Source organism: Macrobrachium rosenbergii, chromosome 5 (assembly GCF_040412425.1).
Source record: "Macrobrachium rosenbergii isolate ZJJX-2024 chromosome 5, ASM4041242v1, whole genome shotgun sequence".
Classification (NCBI taxonomy): domain Eukaryota; kingdom Metazoa; phylum Arthropoda; class Malacostraca; order Decapoda; family Palaemonidae; genus Macrobrachium; species Macrobrachium rosenbergii.
In genome coordinates, this window is record NC_089745.1 from 27,686,080 (window position 1) to 27,713,460 (window position 27,381).

Consider the following 27,381-nt stretch of genomic DNA (forward strand, 5'->3'; position numbering starts at 1 on the left):
CTGTCTTTGGAACGTCTGTCCCCAATTATGAGGACAGCCAGGGAGCTGCAGAAGATGACTGGGGCATGGGATCCTTAATTAGAATGCTCCATAGACTTTTCAAATGACCTTGATGTGTGCATGGGGCCTAAAATAACCTCCTCGTCAGTATGAAGCAGCAACAACAGTAGCTGCCTATCACCATGTTTCTCAAGCCGATGAAGAAGGACCCCCCAAAAGCCTCCCGAAGCCCCTGAAGAAGTGCAACTGGTGGACGAAGCACCTGAAGAAGGGAAAGCGGTGCCCCCATAGGAGATGTAACTCCTCTGCTTTGCTGTGCAGTCACATCTTAATCGTCATTCATCGGACTGCACAGCTAATTCATCATCACCTTCAATCAACATTCATCATTGGTGAGTACCCATATGATTTACGAAATCTTAAACTTCTCAATATTTTGTATATTTTTCTCAATGCATATTTAAATATTTAGGTACAATACTTAACTGTTCCCTGTACTTGAGAATGTACCAACGTCACCATATCTACTTTAAAAGAAAATGATAAGGCTTGAATATTACTGTATGAAAGAAAATGTGTGTGCCTGAATATGTAGAGACAACTTGATTAATTTATGACTTGGCAAGAATAACAGCTGTAGGAGTGTTCACTCATAGCTGTAAGCCATATATTTTTAAGGGTAATGTTGTAAGATGGCTTTGAAATTATATTAAAGTGTTTTAGGATGATAGTAAGGCATATTTGGTGTTTGAACTATTAAAACAGGCAGTTATAAGCATCTTTAGGATGATAGTTTAAGGTATATTTGGTGTTCAAATTATTAAAATAGGCAGTTATAAGTATTTTTAGAGGGAGGTCTCAAATATTTGCGAATTTTTGCTATTCCCGGGTGGTCATGGTCCCTAACTCCCCCGAAAGTATACTGAAAACATAGATCTACTGTACCGCAATCAGACAATTGATAACGCATGGTTAAGAAACATGGGTATTAACCCTTAAACGCCGACTGGACGTATCATACGTCGACTAAAATTGTCTGTTGGGTGCCGAGTGGACGTACCGTACGTCGACTACAAAAAATTTCAACCTTCGGTCAACTTTGACTCGAATCGAAATGGTCGAAAAACGCAATTGTAAGATAAACTCTTACATTCTAGTAATATTCAATCATTTACCTTCTTTTTGCAACAAATTGGAAGTCTCTAGCACAATATTTTGATTTATGGTGAATTTTTGAAAAAAAACTTTTTCCTTGCGTCCGCGCCAGAAATTCTTTCGTCACATTGTCGTAAAGTTTGCACCGTTTTATATTAGTCGTTACATAAAGTTTTATATATGGAAATGTGCTCAATTTCATGTAGAATACAACAGAAAAATAACTCATGGTTGTAGTTTTTATAAGTTTTGAAATATTTTCATATAAATCACGATAACTGCCAAAATTTCAACCTTCGGTCAACTTTAACTCGACCGAAATGGAAAAAAAAACGCAATTATAAGCTAAAACTCTTACATCCTAGTAATATTCAATCATGTACCTTCATTTTGCAACAAACTGGAAGTCTCTAGCACAACATTTCCATTTATGGTAAATTTCTGAAAAAAAAAAACTTTCCTCACGTCTGCGCGCGGTAACTCGGCCAAACATCTCGGAAATTCTTTCGTCACGTTGTCGTAATGTTTGCATCGTTTTACATTAGTCGTTCCATAAACTTTTATATATGAAAATGTGCGCAATTTCATGTAGAATAAAACAGAAAATAACTCATGGTTGTAACTTTTATCAGTTTTGAAATATTTTCACATAAATCACAATAACTGCCAAAATTTCAACCTTCGGTCACCTTTAACTCGACCGAAATGGTCGAAAAACGCAATTGTAAGCTAAAACTCTTACATTCTAGTAATATTCAATCATTTACCTTCATTCTGCAACAAATTGGAAGTCTCTAGCACAATATTTCAATTTATGGTGAATTTTTGAAAAAACATTTTCCTTACATCCGCACGGTAACTCGGCCGAACATCTCAGAAATTCTTTCGTCACGTTGTTGTAATGTTTGCACCGTTTTATATTAGCCGTTACATAAACTTTTATACATGAAAATGTGTGCAATTTCATGTACAATAAAACAGAAAATAACTCATGGTTGTAGCTTTTATCAGTTTTGAAATATTTTCATATAAATCACGATAAATAGAAAAAATTCGACTTTCGGTCAACTTTAACTCGACCGAAATGGTCGAAAACTGCAATTGTAAGCTAAAACACTTACAGTCTAGTAATATTCAATCAATTAGCTTCATTTTTCAACAAATGGGAAGTCTCTAGCACAATATTTCGATTTATGGTGAATTTTTGAAAAAAAAACATTTTTTTTACGTCTGCACGTTACGAATTCATGCACCATTTTCTGATAATATTTTCTCTGTGTTGCTTTGATTGTTTTACAATTTGTTATATACCAAAATCATCGCAATTTAGTGTACAATACAAAGAAAAAAAAATAACCCGTTAGCTTTAACCGTTTTGCTCACAGCGCGATTTGTATAAAATTATATATGAAAAATTGTTTTTGCGCTGTCATATATTTCAATATTTATATATGATAATGATATTTTTTTAATTTCTGATGGTTGCATACTAAACTTCAGGCAAGGACAAAAAAAAGGAGCCAAAAATGAACTCTTAATCTTAAAAACTAAGCATGCTATGATTTTTTGAAAAAAACTTTTTTTGCTTTGGCGCTAACTCCCAAACACAGCCGGCATACGGGAGACGTTTTTGTAAATAGAGGCTCGGCGTTAGAGGGTTAAGGAGGAAGGAGGAACAGAAGCTGGAACAAACAAAAATTAGGATACTGATGTGGATGCTGGGAATCTTGCCACATGAAAAGCTGCAAAATGAAGAAATTATGAGGAGTGCCCAGGTAGTAAAGACTGCTGATTTGGTAAGTCTAAATTGAGATGGTATGAGTATGTGGTAATGATGAGTGAGGAGGAATGAGTGAGGAGTGTGGTGGAACCTGCAGGGGTAGAAGGTCAAGAGGGATGAAAAGGATTAGATCACGTGATAAGTGCAGGAGGATTTGGAGAAGGGTTTAGCTGAGAAAGATGCTCTTGATAGAAATACTTCAAAGGATGCAATATGGTAACTGATCCCTTAGTTTAGGGATAGCAGTGGGGATGTAGTATTAGTTTATAACAAGCAGTGACGTATGTGATTATGATTTTTTTGTATGACAAAAATACAGTACTGTATACAAACATACACATATACTGTACAGAGAGAGAGAGACAGTACTGTATACAAACATACACATATACTGACATAGAGAGAGAGAGAGAGAGAGAGAGAGAGAGAGAGAGAGAGAGAGAGAGAGAGAGAGAGAGAGAGAGAGAGAGATTCTAACCAATAAAACAAACTTGTATAGACAATTTCTGTACAGTACTGTAGTAGGTTTCTGATAAGGCATTGGTTTGTGTGAAAGAATGTAATGTATTTTTTAGTTGTGTTTTGTGTTATATTGTTTTTATCTTTAAGTGTGCTTGGTTGTTGTAAAAGTTGTTTTCTGTTTTTGCAAAGATTGTGGATTAGTTAGGTAATAAATTAGTTTTAAGAGAATGAGTTTTTTGTGTGACCCTTCTGTATTTCTTACGTGTTATCAACCACAGTTTCTCTCTCAAGGAAACCCCAACAGTAACTTTCTGGCTTGCTGTTTTTCATATAATATATTCAATAATATATACCCATAACATCACTTTGAAACAAAGTTGAATGAACCTTGAAACATGATAAATATTAGAAAATATTTTGAAAGAAATTAAAAACTTCTCATGCTAAGCATATGAAAATGTATTCCATTAAATCCTTTTTTTTTTTCTTACAAAGCTTACAGCTTGTTCTATGACCTTAAGAATAACCCCATCTGATAAACTGAATTGCCGAATGATATCTCCTAAATACACATGGTAAACTATTTCAATACAATGACAATCTTTTCTTCCAAAGATTAATACTGCATAACATACAATGTTTGAAGTAATAGGAGAATGTGTCAAGCTTAGACATATTGAGGAGACAAAGATCCTTATCAAGTATTCTTACCCACACATTTAAGCATCACAAGCTAAGATAAAGCTAACCATGAACAGTGAAGACCTGATAACAAATACCTCCTCAAGATCAATCTCTTATCCAAAGTCTCTACTTATCACAAGTACTGTAGTTGCTATCTGCCCACATGAGTAATGCTGAAGCGCAGGTGAGCAAACCCTTACAATGATAAGCCCACATCACGACATTCAGGACCTACCACTATGCTTTTAGATCATCAGTCAACATTTTTGGTTATACAAATGATCAAAGAATAATGCAATACACTATAGAACAGAGAACAAAACATTATCCAAGAAATTCTGAGAGAGATAAAATTATGGCATAAACAATACACGGCATCATGTCATTTAACCAGACTTCTAAAGAAACATAGCTCGTTGGTACAGCTGGAATGAGCCTGGATGCATGTTTTTGTCACCGAGCAATAGTCACTGAATCCCCTAAACAATTACAAATACACTACATATATAAGCAACCCTGAACACTGAACAAGATGATCTAAAAATGCAATGCTAAGAGAGGCCTCTGTAACACATACTAATAAGTACTGCATTGAAAAAGTAAATTCTTTAACAAAATGATGGCTATGATTTTAATTCTTGGAATGTACTACCATATTTCAATTATCATTACAAAGTAGTTTAATAAGATCACTGACTTCCAACTCTAGGTTTGCTTCTTGGAATGTACTGTATGAGCACAAAAAGATACTACTGTGTACTGGATAACATGATGAATTTACATTTCCAATACCTCAAAATCAATTAGCATAATCAATCCTAGATCTTCCATAAGTCCTAAAAAACAATTATAATGTAAAGTACAAAAACGGAATTCACAATGTGTGACATCACAGATTTTAAATGATTACCACGTGTAACAAGGAACTTTGGTACCTAACTCCGCTATGACCATACGGCCCCATTTATAATCTTGTGATTACTAATCACGCAAGATAAAAACTTCCCTACCATTTAACCTAACTAAAACTAAAATTACTAAGTAGTTTAAAGAGACCACTGATTCCCATACCTAGAATTTTGCAGGTCTTGTCCAAAGGACTTGTTCTTAGAACTGAAAAGAGGAAAATGTAAATTTAAAGAGGTTAGACAGCCATGTGGGGGAAAGCCCAAAGGCAAATGGATGAAAACTAAAAGGCATAAAGCAATGCAGCTGAGGTTGCAGGGTTGCTGCAAAGAGCTTTAGCATCATCTACGGGAATTAAAACTTATAACTACCATAAACAGTTGCATAAAATCCCTGTGTTACTGTAGAATTCACCTTCAGTGACATTTTCATAACATAGCTTTGCTTATGAGCAGTCAACCTCCTATCATAGCACTTTACCTTAAAGTTACCGTTGGATGACATAAACCAACTTTTATCAATGTTCATCTATGTAAAATTTAAAAGCAATTAATATTATTTTGTAAAAGAGACATAATTAATGAACATTACCTTAAATGGCCCTTGGTCTACCACAACTTCAATGTTCTCTTATAAGTTTACTTTACACAATGATTGACAGCTCTAGTAGGCCATTCAAACTGAAAGGTTTAACCAAGAAAAAACTAATGACCAGCAGTTGAATGTAATGCTGATTGGTTGCCCAAAGGGGAGAAGAACTCTCATTAACCTATATTCATAGGTAGTTCATCTCTGCTGTCAATAAAGGTTTATCACAACTGTTATTACTGAAATGAGTTCAACCAGAACACTGAGGTAACATTTACTCTCTGAGAGGGCTGACTTGAAGAGTAAGGAGTAAGATTATATTGAAATTGGAAAGCAAAAAGTAAGAGGGGGCCAAAGAGGCAGAGAAAAGAACCTTTTTTATTGGCCTCAATGTAATTCATCAGTGACTGTTAGTCAAATGTATTAAAATGTATTCTGCCATGCAAATATGACAAATTTTTAATCAATTTGTATTTTTCATAACTTACAAACCTAAGGTCTTTACATAGGGAAGGGAAAAATCTCTAAGTATTAGCTGGATCTGGTTAAAAATAGAACAAGGTTTGTGGCATCTGGTGGGTTCACACACAGCTAATAGAAAGATAAACTAACAGTAGTGCAGACAACCATAAAAAAACCACAAACAATCACAGATTCCTGTTGAAAGTTTGTTTGTGTTATCTGTCTCCTCATCTTTCACTAGATAATAGGCATAATTTCTTGACATTTGCTACAAGTGCTGATTTGTGCAAAACAATTAAGAATTTGGAAATCTAAGTCTTTCTTTACATATAAAAAACTTGAAAGCAAATTGCATTTTTCACAATTTACAAATTAGAGCTTTTGCATAGGACTATCCTTCAGTATGAGCTGGAGACACTAGGTGAACTTGGTAAAAATGTAGTTAACTGGTGGATGCAGGAAGTTGAGTGGGGGAATACCCCTCACTCATCAATCACCAGCAATTTCCTTTAACCCACAGGGACAAAGCATAGTATTTACTATTTACATGTAATTACACAGCTATTGGTTACTAGCCACGGCAGTGTAAAAATTCAAAATTCGTGTGGCGGCGCTTCTATTGTTTGTGTGTAGGTGACAAGGCCCTGCCCACTTTCCGGGACTGAGAGGAACAACTTAGCAGAGCTCAATTCGTTTCATGCTCTAATGTCCATGCGAGGGGAGGAGGGAGGGCTCCGATCATGTAATTACTTGGTAAGTGTATATAAAACTTTATCATAAAAATGTGATTTTTATATAAGTAACTTACCAAGTAATACACAGCTGATTCCACATTGCTAAGAGGAGGGGAAAAACATGGACATATTCTACTCCAAAACATTAAGTAAGTAATGACTTTGAACTAGAAAAGATGCTAACTTTGAATGAATGTTTGTTGTTTCCTTACCTGTTCAGAGAGCTGCTGCAGGTGGGTACTGCCTCTGGTCGATGCTACTCTCAACCTGTAGTGGGCATGGCATTTTGTCCAAGGGTCGTCCCTACATAAGTGGGAACTCTGTAGCGGAGGAAGTACACCGTATGCTAACAAGGTTTAAAAGGTGCCCTTGCCCTGGGCACAGGCCAGATTGAAAAAGAACAACACTATCACTGACACTGTAAAATTAAAACCACAACCTCATACCACTAAACTAAAAAACTGGTAATTACTCTAGGTACAATATACTCCCAGGCTTCCCATAGACTCAATACCTTATTTCAAGGTGAGGGGATAGCAAAGGAACAAAAAGTTCTCTATGCTTCCTCTCCCAACACCATGCCAGCCAAGGATAAAGGTCTTAATGTGTTACAGTTTTCAAACAAGGTCTCTATATCCTTGAGGTAGTGTGAGGCAAAGATAGACTTGCTTCTTCAAAATGTTGACTGCAGGATCATAGAGACATATGTCTAAATACCACGGATAGAGACCAACTACTTTTGTTTTTGCCTTGAGGTGGGGTTCATGGTAAACTGGGAGAAGTTGGATCTCACACCCAAGCAGCAGATGAAGTACCTGGATATGCTTGTAAGCTTGGCAGTAGCACGGGTCTTTCTATCAGGGTCTTGCGTGAGCAGGCACATGGAAGAGTTAACACTTGTTCTTGTTCCAGCAGGAACAGCTGAGAAGGCAAAAAAGAAAGTAGGTCGTCTCTGTCCTAGAGCAAAATCATCTCAGAGGAACACCAGAACTAGCCATCCACTTAATAAATCAAGTGTATACCTTGTGAATAGGCCCAGCCAAAACCAAGGTGAGAACCCTCAGGAAACCCTTGTGGAATTGTTGTCAGTTTGAAACAGGGAGCTTTGAGTTAGTTGTTAGTCCCACTGCATATTAAGCAGAAGTACTTTTGAGGCTTCTGAGATGTTTCTTGAAGTGTTCACTCCTCAGATCCACTGAAAGCATGATGTATTCCTCTATGATGTACTGTTTCCATCTAAAAGTGAGTCTGCAAGACAAACTTGTTCAATGGTGAGAGGTCGACATCAGGTCTCCAGCCCTAGTTGTCTTTTCCGTTGGAATGAGACTGAAAAAATATCCCAACTCATCTACAACTAATAGTATCTTTCTTCATTGGCCAGATATTTTGGAGAATCTGGAAGAAAAGAACAGAATAGCATCAGTGTTTAAGAGCAAAAAGGGAGGTCCTTGAAAAGAATAAAGAGGCTGCCCCACAGGACTGAAATTATCCAGGGCTGTGCTTCATTTCTCTGTCACATTGCTTAATAGTAAAACATGCATCACACATGGCATCAAAGGAGTGGAACCACCACTAAGTGACCCCCTCCTTTCTTCTTACCCTTCAATCCCTTCTAGCCATAGCTGCGGAAGGAGGGTGAAAGAGCTGGGAAGATTATCATCCCTTTCTAGAGGCAGAAGACTGGCTAACAGTCTGGGTTTGGGAGAGAAAACCTCCTCCTAACCCTAAAACCTGAAAGCCTAGCAGCACCCAAAGGTTTAGCTACAGATATTGTAACACCTGGCAAAAGTTTGAAGACACTATGTTGCTGACTGAGAATGTCTTAGGACTCCAACTTTCTATTCACTGCTGCCTCTGTATCACCTTTGGAAAGGACTAACAGGGAACTAAACACTGAATGCTTCCCTTGAGATGTGTTTTGGGATTTCTTCTTCCTGTTTTTCAAAGAGAAAGATGAAGGCAAAGAGAAGGAGAAAGACAAGAAAGTGTTTGACAAAGATAATGAGGAGGCATAAGGAAAAACTTGCAATTCCTTCCTGTCCCTGATTAGAGTCTTGCTTCCCCTTAGCACAAGAACTGATCTTGGTTATGCCTGCAGCTGCTATCAATGAAAGAGCAGTGACTGATGCTGCTAAGGCATCTCTCAAGTAATCAGGAAATGGTTTGCTTCATTACTATATGACAAGGAACTATAATTTGCAGAACTGTTAACCTGACCCAAAGCAACACAAGCAACAGCAACCATAGCAATCAGAACAACTGCTTTGCCTACTGAGTGGACCCTAAAGAAAATAAGACCATTGCATTCACAAATCAGCCAAAATGATCTCTGCACCAACATTGCTGAAGGGGTTCTGAAAGGAGGGCAAAAGCTAACCCCACTGTTTCAGCACACCTGATCCTGAGACCAGGAAAGTAGAGCTACTAGGTTATGCCAGCTCAACCTGGTGTACTTCAGGAAAGCACACAATAGAGGGGCCTACCCCACCACTTGCCTGCTTTACCATGGCATCATTGTGTTCAGGTGAGGTGTGACAAGCACACAGTATGCTCAGCCTGGAGAGAGGCTAGTAGATCACCCCTGCCCTGCCTCAGGTTGGAAATTGCTCATTAAAGCCCTGTGAGGTCTTCTGGATTTCCTCTTCTTCCTCCTGTAGACGAAGGGTAAAGGATTTGAGCTCAACAAGGAAGAGGTGGTCATGGAAAGAGAGCACTTGTGCTTCATCTCTCCTCACTCTGGACTTGCTTTCCTCCTCTGAGGAAGTTGCAATAGTTGATGGCCTGGGGAATCTTCCATGGGAAGGAGGAGGGCTACTGAAAACTCAACAGTGTTAAGCTCCTAGTGGCTACCACAACAGAAGCAGCAGTCTATATAAGGGAAATGTATGATCCCCACCTACCAGGATATCCACCTCTTGCCCAGGAGGGGTGCAAAAGCAGGTGGAAGAAGAGGTAAACTAACACTTCAAGGTAACCTCCCCTAATGAAAACTCCCCAACATCAGTAAATTCTTCCTACAATGGCAACGCTGCCCTAACTAAAAGGAAGATAAGTATTAACAGTGGGGAACCAACTGAGAAAAAATAGAGCAGGATGGTCCCACTTGTTAACATCCTTGACAACTCAAAAAATTACACTATTTCTCAAAACAAAAAAACCAAACATAAAACACAAGTTAAACTCAGCACTCAGAGGAGCGCAACAAGATGTCCTTACATGATGAGGGCTGAAGAAAAAGTGCCTGGTGATGGTAAGTGAATGAGGGTATTCCCTACTCACACTCCATAACCACCAGTTAACTACCTTGTTACCAAGTTCAATGATATTCTCCAGCTCACACTAAAGGTTACTCCTATATAAAAGGCAATGGTTTGAACTGTCATAGGAACAACTGTTGTTTTATCAGTACTTGAGTATTTGAAAAACAAAATTAACACTGAGTTGAGCCAGTCTAAATTTCTGGAATGACTAAATGATGCAAGTCATTAAGTCCTTCTTAACCTATGACCATTTACTCTAGCTTCCTGTACAACATTAATGTTGAAGTAGGTGACCTTCACTCATATCAAAAAAGAACAAAAATGACAAATTTTAAAATCAATTTGTATTTTTCATAACTAACAAACCTGAGGTTTTAACGTACAGGGATTTCTCTAGCGCCTTGCTGGAGCCCGGTTATTAATACCACAAGGCTTTGGTGGCAATAGGAGAACATTTCTTCAGTGACAATCAAATTTTAAAAATTGTTAGTTGCATTTCTTTATCACTGTCATGTAACATTAATTAGTGCACAAAGTTTTATATATTATTATAAGAAAGAGAACAAAATGTACTACCCCCGAGATGTAAAGTAGTAACCTAAGAAAAATGAAACAGTGAAACAGCAGAACACCAATGCATAGAAAAACTTACTTTTTCAATGACTGTTTAATGATGCCAATTCTGTACCGCTGATGTGCAATGCCTTTGATGCACTTCTGCTGTAGCTGTGTTAACTCATCTAATTTTTGTCTGTATTCCTTGTGGACTTTCTGCAAAAAAATCAATTTCCATATTAATAAACTTGAATTGAGAGAGAGAGAGAGAGAGAGAGAGAGAGAGAGAGAGAGAGAGAGAGAGAGAGAGAGAGAGAGAGAGAGAGAGAGAGAGAGAGAGAGAGAGAGAGAGAACATTTGTGATTTTTTCAATTATTGATTTCTGGTAAGTTGTGTCTAAGGCTTGCCTACTGCATACCCTGCATAATCTACACTTAATTTGGTTTGCTATCTTATCTACTGTACACTTGTGAATTCCACTTCAGATTAGTTTTTAAAACATTTAGCATACAACTAAGACTACACATTTTGATTTCCTAAATCTCCTGATGACACAAAGATACAAACTTATGAATTTTTATTAGCATTCAAGCCATTTTCTTTTGAAGAAGATATAACTACAGAAGCAAAGCAATCAGTCAACATTCCATGCAAATACTTGAAGGGCAAGAGTCGAGTGTTTTTGTTAAATCAAATTTGTATTGTGCCAACACAGCTCACACTCTTGTGAGCATCCCATAAAGATTTGACAAATAACTCTAAATACTTCAGCACTATTTCACTTTCAAATATAATCCTTCCCAAATGTCAGTAAGGCCAGAGCTCCACAAATGAAATGTATACCATTCCCTTCATAGGGTAAAACGAAGACCAAACAATAACATATTATTATTAAAATATGTTTAACCAGACAGCCGAGCTGATTAACAACTCTCATAGGGCTGGCCCAAAAAGGATTAAAATGAAATGGAGTACCAGGTCTAAGCCATAGGCTAAGCACTGGGACTAAATGATGAATGAATAATGAAACTTTAAAAATATGCAAAAAAGCATATGCTTCCACACTAGAACACATGCACACATTAAATACATTTACTCAAGTTTCCGCCTGCAACATAAAAATAAAATATATAAACCTGAGTAATGATAAAAATCAGAATAACTTAACATTTTTAAAAATTGGATTTTTATTTATATATATATATATTAGTTGCCCAGTGGGCTTTTGTATTTTCATAAATTACTTTCTGTACTTTATCAATTCATTTACACTTCAATGATGTTAAAATTGGATCAACTGAAAATGTTGCAGACTCTGATAAAATTTTGCCAATCGATCCATTTCCAAAAGCTGATAACCAATGTTGGTTATATTTTGGACATTCGCATAACACATTTAACTCTTATCACTTTGCATTCTGAGCATTCGGGAAGCTGATTCATATGGGTTGCTCATTAAGTGTCCATGTGTCAGACGAGTATGGCCCATCCAAGACTTGCACGTCTCTCTCTTTGGTATGATGAACTCCATTTTTTAATTCCAGGTTTTATTTGGTTTAACTTATTATTTTCAGGTTCTTCATTCCATTTATTTTGCCATTTGTTTATAATGCCTACTTTTACATGTGTTATATGATCATTAACAGGGATATTTACATTTGATCTTGTCATATGGGCTGCTTGTTTAGCTGCTTTATCAGCCTCTTCATTTCCCTTAATCACTATATGGCAGGGATCCAACATATTTCTATATTATTCCAATATTATACAACTTATGAAGAAATAACTTTACTTCTTGTACAACGTTATTTTTTGGCTTGAATCTCTGAATGGCTTCGATGGCGCTTCTAGATTCGCTAAAAATCACAATATTATTACATGAGGTTTCTTTAATTATTTTTATGACTGATGCTATTGCGCATAACTCAGCTGTCAATACCGAGGCATTATCAGGTAGAGAGAACTGATACAATTTGTCTTGGGACATTGCAACATATCCCACTCCATGCTCTGATTTAGATCCACCTGTGTATATTGAGTATTGTGGACCTTTTCGGCTTATATGTTATGTTGTATGTTGTCAATGATGTTCTGGGGTGTATGTGTAGCTTTTTGATAAATATCTTAAGTGTGTGCAAATTCTTATTTTATTCATAGTCCAAGGGGGAGTTAATTTTAATATTGAAGGCAATTGCATATTTATATTCAAAAACTCAAACAGTCTTCTAGCTCTAACAGGGAAAGGTGGTGAATGATTGTTTATAAATACATCTCTTAATTCAAATAATTTTTTGTTGGAGAATCACTTGTCTGAACTCAAGGCACTCTTCATTGTTACAAACTCTCTATGGAGAGACAGTGGTAGTTCACCAGATTCGACTTGTAAAGATGATGTTGGTGATGATTTAAAGGGTCCTGAACATATTCTAAGGCCTTCATTGTGAATTGGATCCAACGTTTTCAGCGTTGCATCTGATGCTGAGCCATCCATATGTTTCACTTCTATAATCAATTTTAGACAACACTTATTTTAGACAGTAAAGTAAGGGTATGTCTATCAGCTTCCCAAGTGGTGTTTGATAGTTTTTTAATTAGATTTAATGTTGTTTCACATTTAGATTTCATGTATGTTAAGTGGGCTTTCCAATTCAAGTGAGTATCAAATACTAATCCTAAAAATTTTGCTGTTTAGCCAATTGGTATGGAATTATTTCTGATTTTTAAATCTATTTCTTCACCTTTTTTTCCACTTTTTATTTTTATAAGACATTACTGCTTGAGTCTTTCGTATGGATAATTTAAGGCCTACAGATGAAGCCCATTCATCTATTTTTATTATAGTTTTACTAATGATTCGCTCTGCATGTTTTCTTCGAGATGCTGAATAATATATGGCACAATCATCCCTATACAAGTTACTTTTAATTCCAATAGGTAGATTATTACTGATGTCATTTATTAAACTAACGACGCTTCCTTGTGGAACACCATTTTCAAGTGGGAATGTATTGACAATAAATCATCAATTCTCACTTGAAAAGTGCAATTTGTCAGAAAGTTTTGGATAAACGTAGGTAAATGTCCATGGATGCTATTTTTATGTAACGTTTTTAATATAGTATATCTCCATGTAGTATCATATGCCTTTTCAATGTCAAAAAAGACGGCTATAGTAATTTGTTTTCATTCAAATCCTCTGCGTATGTGGTCTTCCAGGAATTCATAGATTCAAATAACATGTGCTGTATAAATAACAAAATCAGAACATATTCTTCAAAAACGCATGGAACGTTTTCTTCAGTGGACTTAACTCTATGTACAACAAGCATAGAAGACAGATTGGATTGGAATACAGTTGATGATTTGTTGACATGTAAACATATCATTGGTTCATATTCTTTTAATAACCGTTGTACTTCTCCTAGGTGTAATCTGGTCTGTAGACCATTTACATTCCACTGTATAATATGGCTGTTTAAAATATTATGTTATATCGGTTGAGTTTTGCTTTCATTTTTTGTTATTATCAACTTGCATTTTTTCTAATAATTTACTCACGACATTCATTTGTTTATCTTTATAACATATTAAATGCTCTAAGCATTTGCAGCCTTTTTCATGGGTGCTTAAATCAGTTGTTTCTTTTTTTCTGTATTTCATAAAATTTCTTGTAATGTTTGTTAAACCATCTTTCGTTATGTTTTTGTTATTATTGCACAATAAAATTAAACCATCATTACATCCAAGTGTTATCATGTATATTTCCTTCTTTATTTATTCTTATACCAATTATTGGTGATGGAGTAATCTCGTCTCCCTTGACATAGTCATCGTTATCTATGGTACGGTTCTCTTCCAATTCTTTGGTGTGTTGGATATCTGTACCCATAGGTTTTACTATTATTTTAGGAGATAAAGGTATATTCTTAGCTTGTTTTTGTTTTTGTTCTTTCTTCATATCTTTTGTCTTTGGTTTGACTGATGTTTCTCTAATAATTGTTGGTTTCTTCATTTTGGGTGGTGTTCTTTCCAAAGGTCTCTTTTCATCTTTAATTTCCAGTCCATCATGACCCTCCTCTGTTACTTCCATAGTAGCATCCTCCTGTGTTCCTATTTGCATTAATATTTCAAATGAATTTGATAAAATGCTATCCATATCATCTGTACCTGTTTCTTTATTCTTTACCATTTTAGTTTTTACTCTTAAGCATTAATTTCTTCTTGTGATTTACTTTTCTGTATTCTGTTACTTCTATTTGTATGCAATTTTGTTTCATTATTGGTTCTTGTTATTGAAGAATATGTATGTTTCTTAGGTGGATCTTGAATTCCTCTCACTTTTAATTCCAACTTAGCCTCTTTTATAGATATCACTGTTCTTTCTTGTAACATTTTCTGTATTGTATGTATAGTACATACATTCTTTGGAGCCTAAGTGATGATCTTGTCCACAGTTACATACTTTGGCTCAGTACATTTCCATTGTGTGGCATGTTTGTCATATCCACATTAAGCACATATAGGTTCATTTTGACAGTTTTTCTTTGTGTCTCCATATTTACTACAATTTTGACATTGTAGTGGCTTTGGAACATAAGGTCTCAATTCTCTATTTTGCCCCAAAATTTTTATTTTTTGAGGTAGATCTTGACTCTCAAATTTTATTTTTGCAATTATTAATACTTTATTATTCTGTTTACTTGATATTATATATATCTCACAATCTTGGACTATGGGATATCTCATTTTAAGAGAGTCCTATAGCATATTCGTATCAACCAGTTCGTAATTATTTTCAGGAAGTACAATAGTACAGTAAACCCCCGATCTCGCAGGGGATGCATACCACACTCCCCCGCGAATAGCTAAAACCAGCGAATACTTAGAACCCTTCTAAAAACACTTAGAACTGCCTATTTTGATAGTTCAAACACAAACGAAACAAACTAAAAATTCTTATACAGGTATTTTTATACTTACAATGGGGTTAGGTTCCAAAAAAAACCACCGTTTGTTGGAAAAAACATAAGAAATACCAAAATGTATCTCAAACACAGCCTAGCCTACACTATAAAATACACTCTTTTCATACACGGTGTAGTAATTATTAATATCAGCTAATTCTGGAGGTTCATGCAAAGTGACTTATGATAATTCAATGCAAAGAGAAATTGAATAACAAACAAGAATTAGCTTAGCCTATACTACGGTATATTGTATACATACATGGTAGTGTAGACTACATTATACTATACTCAAACACAGTTTCTATGTCCTTGAGGTTGTGTGAGGGGAATATGGATTTGCATCTCCAGAACGTCAACTGTAGGATCAAGGAAAGAGACCAAGTTGTGTTTAAAAGCAGAGGAAGTTGTGACTGCCCTAATTTCATGAGCCTTAACCTTAAGTAATGGAAAGGCTTCTTCCTGGATCTGAGAGTGGGCTTCTAATAATCCAGAAAAAAAAAGATTGCTCAGAGGGCGAACCTCTAATCAGATTGCTCAGAGGTCCTCTAATCTTTTACGTCCTCTGAAGATAGTACCTAAGGCACCTCACTGGACAGAGGAGTCTTTCTTCCTCAGGTCCTAAGATATCCATAAGGTTCTTGATGACGAAGGATCCAGGCCAGGATTTAGAAGGGTCCTTGTTCTTTGCGAGGAAACCAAGAGAAAGAGAGCAGACTGCGTCCTCTTGTGCACAGCCTATTCTCTTGTCTATTGCCTATAACTCGCTAATACGTTTGGCAGTAGCAAGAGCCACTAAAAAGGGAGTCTTTTTTGTGAGATTCCTGACGGAAACAGAACGAAGAGGTTCGAATTGAGGACTTGAAAGCCACTTCAGTACAACGTCTAAGTTCTGAGAGACGTTGGAAGAGCTTTCTTGGATGTATCAAAGGATTTGATCAAGTCAGTGATATTTTGATTAAAAGACAGGTCCATTCCTCTGTGATTAAAAACGGAGCTGAGCATCGACCTATACCCTCTGATGGTAGAGGTCGATAACTTCCTGACGGACTTTAGGAATATAAAAAAGTTGGCTATTTGGCTAACAGACGTCTCAGAAGAAGAGACGTTATGGGGGCTTCACCACCTTCTCAAGACTGCCCATTTTGATTGGTAGAGCTTTGTACGCAATTGCCTCTGCAGCCTGTCTCAAAAACCCTTTTGCACTGACAAGTCACTTGACAGTCTGAAGCCTGTCAGGGCCAGAGCAGATAACCCTTGGTGGACTCTGAGAAAGTGGGGTTGTCCGAGCAGAGACCGTTTTTGTGGAAGAAGTCTTGGGTAGTCTACCAGGAGTTGAATCAAGTCTGGAAACCATTCCTTGTTCGGCCAAAATGGGGCTACTAGGGTCATGGAGGTGTTCTGATGCCTCAACAGCTTATTGATTACTTCCCCAATCATTCCGAAAGGAGGGAAGGCATACCCATCTAAGTCTGTCCAGTCCAAAAGCATGGCATCCGTGCTCCATGCTTGAGGATCCGGGACTGGAGAGCAAAAGAGGAAAAGACAGTGGTTTCTCTATGTTGCAAAAAGATCCAATGTGGGCTTGCCCCACAGTTTCCACAGGCTGTCACAGACTATCGGGTCTAAGGTCCGTTTGGTTGGAAGGACCTGTCTGAGGCAGCTTAATTCGTTCGCAATCACGTTCATTCTCCCTTGAATGAACCAGGTGACAAGAAAGACTTGGTTCTCCTCTGCCCACAGAAGGAGATCCCTTGCCATCTCGTACAGAAAGAAGGAATGAGTGCCCCCCTGTTTGGGAATGTAAGCAAGAGCCGTGGAGTTGTCTGTGTATACTACAATCTTCTTGACAAGGACCAGATCCGAGAAGGACCGAAGGCCCAGGTGAATTGCTCTCAGTTCCTTTATGTTGATGTGAGAATTCTGTTGTAACATAGTCCATGTTCTGGAGACTTCCCAGCCGTCCAGAAGGGCACCCCAGCCTAGGTTGGAGGCATCTGAATAAAATAGAAGGTCTGGGCACACTGGGAGAAGAGACTTCCCTTCCTGAAGTCTTTCTCCGCACAACCACCACCGGAGATCCACTTTGATTTCTGACGTAATCAGGAAGATGAAAGAGTCTGGTTGGATTTTTCTGCACCAATTCACTTTGAGGAAAAACTCAAGGGGTCTCATGTGCAGTCTGCCTAGATTTACAAACTGCTCTACTGAAGCGAGGGTCCCCAGAAGACTCATCCACTGCACTGCCGAGCAGGAAGGAAGAGCAAGGAACTAACTGACAGTTTGAAGGCACTTCTCAACTCTTTTGGGCAACAGAAAAGTCCGAAAAGTCCGAGAGTTAAATATCATCCCTAAATAGGGAATCTCCTGAGTCAGTGTCAGAAGGGACTTCATTTTGTTTATGAGAATGCCTAACTCCTGTGTCAGGCGAAGAGTTCTTCTCAAGTCCTCCGGGCACTTTTCCTCCTCCTATGAGCGGAGAAGCCAATCGTCTAGATATAAGTTGATGTTGATTCCCAGAAAGTGAAGCCAATTCCCAAGAAGACCAAGGATTCATGTGAAAACTTGAGGAGCCGTTGATAAGCTGAAGCATAGGGTCCGGAACTGTAGTACCCTGTCCTGAAAAACGAAGCGTAGAAATTTTCGTGAGTCTGGATGAACAGGGACGTGAAAATATGCATCCTGCATATCCAGGGTGACCATCCAGTCCCCCTGTTGTACTGAGGACATGACTGAGCGAACAGTCTCCATATGAAACTTAGTCTTCAGTATGAACACATTCAAGGCGCTGACATCCAGAACGGGGTCTCCAGCCCACCGAGGCCTTCGGAACCACGAAAAGGCAATTGTAGAAACCCTCTGAGTGGGGATCTAGCACTTCTTCCACTGCTCCTTTGGAAAGAAGGGATTAGACTTCTTGAGAGAGAGCCAAAAACTTTGTGGAACCTTTTGAATAAGCTGTCATGGCGATTGGAGATGTAACTAAAGGAAGAGTCTTTACGAAAGGAATGGAGTAGCCCTCCTTGAGAACTTTGATCACCCAGGGGTCTGCTCCTCTGCTCTCCCATTCTGGCTTCTACCTGGGCATGGAGAACTAACTTCTCACTTCTTGGGGTTGGATTTGAAGGAAGACCTCTTAATGGACTTCGTAGGAGGTCACAAATTTGATCATAGCCCTTTGTTGGCTGACTCGGTTGAGCTTCAGACTGTCACTCGATGGGCCGGAGTTCAATTCCCGCGGCCGGCTGATGAAGAGTTAGAGGAATTTATTTCTGGTGATAGAAATTCATTTCTCGCTATAATGTGGTTCGGATTCCACAATAAGCTGTAGGTCCCGTTGCTAAGTAACCAATTGGTTCTCAGCCACGTAAAATAAGTCTAATCCTTCGGGCCAGCCCTAGGAAAGCTGTTAATCAGCTCAGTGGTCTGGTAAAACTAAGGTATACTTAACAAGTTTGATCTAGGTCAAGGCTGGGTCTTAGCTCTCCCTCCACAAAAGGGTTGAGACTGAAGAGGGGAGAATAATTTTGATGTGGAAGGCACAGGCTCCTTCAGACGTCTAGTAGACTGTGCCAACAAGTCAGTGGTGGACTTATTCTGCAAGTCCAAAAGAATGTCCTTCACTGTTTTTGAGGAAAGAGGTGAGACTTGTCTAAAGGAGTGAAAAGTAGAGCTGACTTTTGAGTTGGCAAGACTCCTTTCAAGGTGAACGAACACCAGAGCTCCCTCTTCTTAAGGATGCCCACAGAAAATAGGGAGGCAAGTTCTAAAGAGCCATCTCTACTTGCTCTGTCTGAGCATGAAATAACTCCTACCCAATCGGAGGCAAAATCTTCAGCTACATCAGGACAGTCTTCAATCTTCCTCGCTAGCACCCCGATGACCCAAATAGAGGAAACTAAATATCTCAAACACCTTAAATATATTCTTGATAAGGTGATCAAGTTCAGCTGAGGAAAACATTATCTTGGCCGACAAAAAGGCCGTTCTACGACATGAATCCACCAGACCAGAGAAGTCCCCTTGGGAGGAGGCAGGAACTCCCAAGGAAGGAGCTTCCCTAGTGACATAGTTAGAGTACCAGGTTACCTCATTTTCAACAATTTGCTGGGTGGAAAAGCAAATGTCGCTTTGCCCTGTTCTCTCTTAGTGGCCAGCCAGGCATGAACTTCTTTGAGAGCCTTCTTCAAGGAGGAAGAAAGAACCAGCTTGGGTAACCTGGTACCTTCTGACAAATGGCTTTTCATGAGGAAGGTAGAAGCTGGAGAAGTAGGCGAAGCAGGCACGAAGAAATCAGGGAAATTATCCAGGAGGAAACGCAGAAAGGATGAGTAAGCAGAAGAGGGAACCATAACCTGAACAATCTCTTCCTCTTCCAAAGAGATAGGAGACAATGATCCTTGGACTCTGGAGCAGAAGAGGATTTCTTAAAAAATCCCATAAGCTCGATCAATTGGCACTTGAGTGGGGCTAAAGAGTCTTCTTGGACCAATGAGGAAGACAGAATAAAAGAAGGTGCATGGGCTCCAGAAGCAGAAGCTGGGAGTTCGGCTGTTGGCGTCGGAAGTTCGGGAGTTGGCCCCGGGCACTCTAGAGCGAAGGCAGGCACGAGATGGCGGGCGCCAGGCACTCATCAGCGGTATTCTGGTGCGAGACGGAGGGCACCGGGTGCTTATCAGAGGTATTCTGGCAGCAGGCGCTCATCAGCAGAAGTCTGGTGCAAGTCGGTGGGCAGTTGGAGCTTGGAAGAAGTTGGGCGCTTAGAACGCTTATAGCGCTCAGGACTGTCTCTGAAGAAATGATGACAATGAGCAGGAGAATCAGGCTGGACTTGAAAACTGCAGGAAAGTTGTGGGCTAGACTCCCTGTACCACTTGACAGCCAAGGGAGAATAGTCGCTAATATCCACATGTCTATTGAGCGGGCGTGAAGAAGTAGAGTAGCGATATAGGAGCTTCTTGTGCGGACTGGAAAATTACAAATCAGAAGAAAGTTGATGCACAGGAACGCCTTTCCAATGACGTTTAGTCAAAGCCTGGGAGCACACGACAGGCTCGACAGAGGGGGCGACTGCCTGTGGGCAAACCCCCTCCAGCCTCCCTTGGACTTCCAGTGTGTCTTCTCCTGGCGCGGGGAAGCGGGACAGTGACCTTTGTCTAGGAGCACTGGTGGGACAGACAGCCACCTCCTCAATAAACCTAGCACTCTCACTTCTCACTGCACTGTCAATACTTACATTTTTTTCCATTAGAGATTTAATAGCTGATCCCATTTCCATAATAGTACTAGATAATACACTAAATTTCTGATCAAACCTAGAATCAAGGCTGGCAATGGCACTAAGAGATTAATCATGGAAACCTGGAACAGGAGTAGGCGGTAAAGTAAGAGGATTTAGGATAGGAGGAGGAGGAGGAGGAGGAATTGGAGGAGTGGTAGTTCTGTTATCCCCTACATTTTCCAAAGGAATGGAATCTACATTAGCCCTACTTTCAGCCCTAATGGCTGCTTTCCTCTTCTTATCTCTTTCTAATTTCTCTAGATGATATTTCAAGGTTTTCCATTTCTTATCCTCCCAATACTGACACTCTATGCAAGTATCATCCTTATTACATTCTTGCCTCCTACATTTAGTGCACTTTGTATGAGATTCATAAGAAAGCTTAGTTAGCCTAGTTCTACAACCCTCAGAACAAAAGCGAATACTAGATGAACTGGAATCCGACATCATTAACTAAATAATACCTCAAACAACAATTCGACAATGGTAGCAAGCCACAAAGCAACAAATTCTGAATACTTCACCAAATTCGTGCAAAGAAAAGCCAAAAAGAGAAGCAACAGCTGCGTGAAAACTTCCGATGTTAACCGGAAGCCGGCAGAAAACGAATTGAGCTCTCTGCTGGGTTGTTTCCTCAAGTCCTGGATGGTGGGCGGGACCTAGTCTCCTACACACTAATGATAACAGCGCCACCGTGCGAATTTTGAATTTTTAAGCTGCCGTAGGTTAGGGAACCAATAGCTATGTAAATACAGTACTTGGTAAGTTACTTATATAAAAAGAGGCCTGAGGTGAAAAGCCAGGCTAGATGTCCTCCCCAGCTTGATGGCTCTTTACTGAACGTTCAGTGGGAGTAGGTGAGGTGAACTACTCCCTTGGGAGTAGCAACAACAAGAGGGAGTTTAGTAGGTGGAAGAAAAATCCCAAAGAGGATCTCCAGTGTCACCAGCAGAGGATTGCTATCCAATGACACCAGGGAGACCTTTTTCTCTTCTTCTTCCTGGCAAATCTCACCCACTATTCAGACTGCCAGAAACAGCACTTTGAACAAGGACTTGATTGATTACACTAATCCTCCTACAAGAGGCACAGAGGGGGTCTAGCTCTAAGGAAGAAAGAAACCTATGGCAGGACCTGTCCTTCCCTGGGCAGCACATGAAAACCTGAAGCTTCCTCTTTGAGGTGGAAGGGCTTAAGGACACCGCTAATGTTTCGGTACACCTACACAGGTTTGCCTTCACAGTCAACCTGTTCAGGTATACTTTACCACTAATGATATAGTTTTTTCCTCAGTCCTCCATAGCAGCCATGGCGTCAACAGATGGTGCTCTGCCTGTAATTGCCTTGCTGATAGCATAAAAAATTCATAAATGTCAAATAGGAAGTCCAGTGAAGGAGTGGTTGAAAAAACAAATTCAATATTCCCATGTGAATTTGTTAAAAGTTTATTTTTGCCCCAAGGACTTTTATAATGTTTATTGAGTATTTTATGAATGAAGGAAAAGTTCCATGGCAAGACTTAAAAACTGTTTGTTTTCATTTCTGAGTTGACATGTATAGGCCCAATTGTTTTTTCTCTATTTCATTAAAATGGTTAATACTGATTTGTTTTCATTTTAAGACTGACTTTCCTACAATGTTATAACGAATGAACACCCATAGCTTACTACTATTTTCTTTGTTTCATTAGTGTGTTGATAGTCTAATTTCATTTCAAAATTTGGCTTACATGGGATGTGAGCAATGAATAAACATGCATAGTCTAATATTTTCTTTTGTTTCATCAGTAAGTAAAATATTGTCTCATTTTTAAAATAAATTACATATATGATGCATAATCATAAATAGACACATAGGCTATATGCCTATTCTTGTTTTACATTACTTTGCCATAATGAATATTTATTCTCATTTAAAAACTGACTTGCATATATGGTTTATAACCACAAATAAACATACACAGGCTTAATCTGTTATGATAACCTTTGGATTTTACTTGCCCAAGACAAGTCTCATTCACATAGATTTTAATGAAATCTACAAGACATTCAGGAATGATGCTGCCACTTTCAGCCTTCAATATACACAATTATTTTTCCTATGGAAAAACTTGCAAAATTATATTATTCTGACATCCATATCAATTAATAAAAAACATGTAAATCCAATACATCATTAATTTAGGTATAAACGTTTTTAAATTCAATAGAACTCAACATTTCTGTTTCCAACAGGAACATACTCATTCCGCTGGGACGGGAAATGAACTGAGCCAAAGAAGACTGCCTCCCCACATTAACATTGAAGTGTGCCTGCACAGGCCATTATGCCAGAGGCATATCGATTGAGATGAACAATATGCTCAGGTCACTTGCACAGGAAGGAAAAACCAGGCAGGTTGTTCACATTAACGTTCAGGTTTGCCTGCATAGGCCAGCTGTACAGGCAAACCTGCATAAGTATAACTGAACGTCAGCGGCAGGCCCTAAGTGATTGAGGGCTTTGGCTCATATTTATTAGACAAATCTCAGCAACTATACAAAACCAAAATTCTCAAAAAGAATGTGAAAGAAAGCAAATTGTAAGTAGGACAGACAGTCAACACAGAGGCCAGAAATAAAGTGAAAAGGAATAGGAATTGGAACTGGAGTGTGAAATTTAGGCCAAAGGCCAAGCGCTAGGATCTACGAGGTCATTCAGTGCTGAAAGGAAATTGAGAGTAAAGAAGGTTTTAAAGGTGCAACAGGAGGAAGACCTCTCAGTTGCATTATGAAACAATTGTTTGGATAAGGCAAAAAGTAAGATGGAAGAAAGGTAATATGAACAGAGGTAGCATAAAATGATTGAAAGGGGTTGCAGCTAGGGGCTGGAAGCAAAGTGGAGTGCCTGTCAACAGGTGGGCGGGGCTTCCCCCTACCTATCGATTAACACCCTTGTCTAAAGTTAAATGGCCATTCCAGCTCGCATTCACAAGTTAAATCCCAATGTAAAGTTTATGTCCAGAAACAATTGTATTTCCCACTCTAATACGCAATGGTTTTCAATAAACATTTAACCCCATGCTTTTAAATTTTTGTGACTGCTATGTTGCTATGCATGAACTATGCTGAGATTTATGTAGTTTCCTCCTGGCCAACAATAGCATTGCACTTGTTTTGCCTTTCACAAGCAAACACCTCAGTTTCAAACTATGGTCCCAGCTAATTGTTGGATATGGGGGAGGGAGAAAACAAAAAGTGATCTGCACCAACAAGTGTCTTGTTTTTAGAAATGTAAAAAAGACAAGATTTATTGGAAACATATATAGTTCAAGCGTTTGGGTAGGCATTAGGCTATATATTACAATATTTTTCTTTACTGTATCTACATGTTCTACATGGGAAACACTACAGAACCCTCGTCATTAGCCTTACCAGTATCCTAAATATCTTGTTTATTGTAAACACTATCCAATTCCATTGGGGAAAACGGGATATTTATTAATCATTACTGTTTCATACATCTGCCTAGCAACGACGATTTTGATTAAAAATGCACAATTTTTCAAATTTTTCTTTACACTTATATGGTAAACGGTGGGTTAGCCTACGAGTTTACCTTTACGAGGTAGGTTTGGCTACGCAAGTTCATTACTACTGTCAGCTTACCGATCTTGGACTTTCTCGACATGAGGTTTCGCTAGTCCAACGAAATAAGTATTTAGCACATTACTGTAATCTGGATGGGCTACCCGGTCACTATAACAAAACCTTCTACATGACACGAGGCCTCAGCCGAAAACCCATACCTGACTTCTCGTCAAACAAAAACTCCAGAACTTTTCCAATAAATAATTCTTCACAAATCAAATAGACGATAATAGTTACCTCCAAAGTTCTGTATTCGTTACTCAGAGTTTCCCATTCTTCTATACAAGCATCTATGTTGTTATGCTCCATTATAACTGCAACAAAACCCTAACGACCCGATTTACACTTCCATCGTAACGTCACTGCACGACGATCAGCTGGGCAGCCTGGGCGATGGTAAACACTGTTGGCGGTGTTGCCAGAACTTTCCAAAACCCTTCGCTCAGCCTTAATCTTTTTTTTTTTTATTCGCAGTTTTAGTCATCTTATTATGTAAGAGGCCGAAGAGAAACATATCTTGAACTTACGATAAATCTTGGAATTACACTTAATACTTAATATGAACAAGACATAAAATGACCTTTTTTATGAAAACGGACAATGTCGTGAACGGAGGAATGAATATTCATTAAGATCTTTACATATTCATTCTGTTACATGTAAGCATTTTGCTGTTGCATACTCATAAAAGTGCAATCAGCGCAGTGAGCAAAGCTTGCTGTAAGAAATATATAAACGGTTGGATCACTACCCTTAGTAACCAACGAGACAGTTCATATTATCACGTAAGATCAATTTAATGCAGAGACACTAGATGATCGAGAAACTGACCCTTCATTACATATTTCATCTATGAGTTCCAATACTTTTATTTTAAAACGCCTTTTCTGTGAACCACTGAAGCCTGCCACGTCTGGTAGAAGACTTTTGAAGAACTGAAAATCAGGATTTTCTGATTCACCACCAGATTTTTTGGAAATAAAATCAGCTACGGTTCTTTCAAAAGGATCATCTGCAACTCTTTTTCTTCCCCGTTTGGATGAGGTCGCAAAGCTTGGGAGTGATGGATGATTTTTGGTTGTCCTTGGAGTTTCGAGTCCTTCCAAACATGCTTCACAAACAGGATTTTTAGGATCAACATCGTCATCTTCCACGTCATCAGGGTCTTCACTGTCATCTGCCGGACTTGGAGTAGGCAAAGTTCCTGTCTGAATCCTAGATTTCAGGAACGGGAGTACAAACTGCATCACATCCCACAAATAAAACTGTCTGATAGATTTTGCACCTTGTCCACTTTTCCCTTGTCTCTTCTTGATGTATCTTGTGAGCCCGCCTCTCAGATGCTTCCACCTCGATTTGCATTCTGTACCTGAAAACAAAAAGGATTCGTATTATTGATCAATACTATTTTCTTTGCTATATTTTCAATTCTGTTTGCATTTTACGTTAAATTGGCGTTTTCTTCTAATATTATTAATCTGTCTCTTGACTACTGCTTTTCTATTAATTAATGTATACGTCTTTTTGCAGGATCTTGGCAACAGGAATGTCATTCTCGGCACTACAATTTGATTCCTATCGGGGTGTCTCAACAATGAGTGAAATTGTAGGGGATACTGCCGAAAAAGTGTGGTGTGCCCTTCAATCACAGTGCATGTCTTTTCCGACAAGAGAAAAGTGGGAGGCAATTGCACAGAGATATTTTGAACTTTGGAAGATGCCTAACTGTTTGGGATCATTGGATGGGAAGCATTTAAGAATCAAGTGTCCAAATTCATCTGGTTCTGCCTATTATAACTACAAAGGCTTCTTTTCAATTGCCTTGATGGCATGTGCTGATGCAGATGGATTTTTTACTTTTATAAGTGTTGGTGATTATGGACGCAACAATGACGGTCGAGTACTACGAGAATCAGGTTTCCTCCACAGCCTTGCCGAAAGCACAATGAACATTCCACCGCCTTTTATCCTCCCAAATGATGAGGACAAACCACCCTTTCCTATGTATTTCGTCGGTGATGAGGTGTTTCAGCTGCAAGAACACATCATGCGTCCTTATCCTAAGAGAAGCCTCACGAATCCAAACAGAATGTTCAACAAAAGGTTATCGACAGCAAGAAAAAATGTTGAGTGCGCATTTGTAATCCAAATAAGGTCGACAGTATCACAAAGGCTGCATGTGTCTTGCATAACTGCATTCGACATCACGATGGAGTGCTGTCAACTCCACTTACTGATCAAGAGCTGACCAATGCATACAACTTATCCCTCAGGATCCACGACAAATTTTTGGCCGCACAGGCCAGCAAATGAGGGATGGGCTATGTGAACACTTTTTAGATCCAAGAAATGCCATAGTTTCACAGTTTAGTACATGTGTATAAATATGCTTCCCAACATCATTTATAACACTATGTAATGTAACTGAGAAAGGAAATAAGCACCAGGTCTTTTTACAAGCATCTTGTCCTTCAATTTTTATTAGTAAGTATTGAACTGCCTTAACTATAACTCTGATCTCTTCTCTGAAGTTCTCAAGTTGCTAGGCTGGTTTGATGGCACGTAATAGTCACGCTTAACTTAACGTGTAATAATCAACGCTTAACACACCGCTATATATAAAACAAATTCAGGGGACATACCTGTAGAGCAAAACGTCTCTGCTATGCAGTTCCATGCCTTGTCTTGTTCATCCTTCGAGAAGTACTGAGGTGATGTTGTGTCATACAGACATTTGTATTTCTCCACAGCTTCTACAAATTTTATGTTAAATAGTTCGTTGTCTGGAAGAGGCATCGTAGATCAGCGAGAGAGCAAGCACTAAAGACAACTGACAACAAAAAATAAAGACAACTGTTTCCTACGAGGCTGCGTGTCCCTCTCATCAGGCAGTGTTGTCACATGAGCTTGTGCAAATCTGC

The 27,381-nt window shown here is 38.7% G+C and overlaps 2 protein-coding genes across 3 annotated transcripts in view; both read right to left on the reverse strand.

Moving 5' to 3' along the window:
* Positions 1-27,243, reverse strand: part of LOC136838626 (transmembrane protein 120 homolog) — an 87,088-nt gene extending 59,845 nt beyond the window's left edge. Inside the window, exons 1-4 of one of the 2 annotated variants that reach the window (XM_067103905.1) lie at positions 27,103-27,243; positions 24,698-25,829; positions 10,684-10,802; positions 5,153-5,194 (exon numbers count right to left, since the gene is read on the reverse strand). In XM_067103905.1, coding sequence (XP_066960006.1) covers positions 5,153-5,194; positions 10,684-10,802; positions 24,698-24,769 — 233 coding nt within the window. In that variant the 5' untranslated portion in view covers positions 24,770-25,829; positions 27,103-27,243. The remainder of the gene's footprint in view (positions 1-5,152; positions 5,195-10,683; positions 10,803-24,697; positions 25,830-27,102) is intronic. The other variant, XM_067103908.1, reaches the window with a different exon arrangement.
* Positions 25,252-27,256, reverse strand: LOC136838907 (uncharacterized). The gene is made up of 2 exons (XM_067104599.1): positions 27,103-27,256; positions 25,252-25,829 (listed from the first exon to the last, which is right to left on the reverse strand). The coding sequence occupies exons 1-2, from the start codon at positions 27,254-27,256 to the stop codon at positions 25,252-25,254; spliced, it is 732 nt and encodes a 243-aa protein (XP_066960700.1).
* Positions 27,257-27,381: the final 125 nt, after the last annotated feature.

Coding starts and splice junctions, on each gene's coding strand:
- LOC136838907 (XM_067104599.1), bottom strand. CDS start 27,256: ATGCCTCTTCCAGACAACGAACTATTTAACATAAAATTTGTAGAAGCT. Junction 25,830..27,102: donor AGAGACGTTTTGCTCTACAG/GTATGTCCCCTG, acceptor TTTTGTTTTCAG/GTACAGAATGCAAATCGAGG.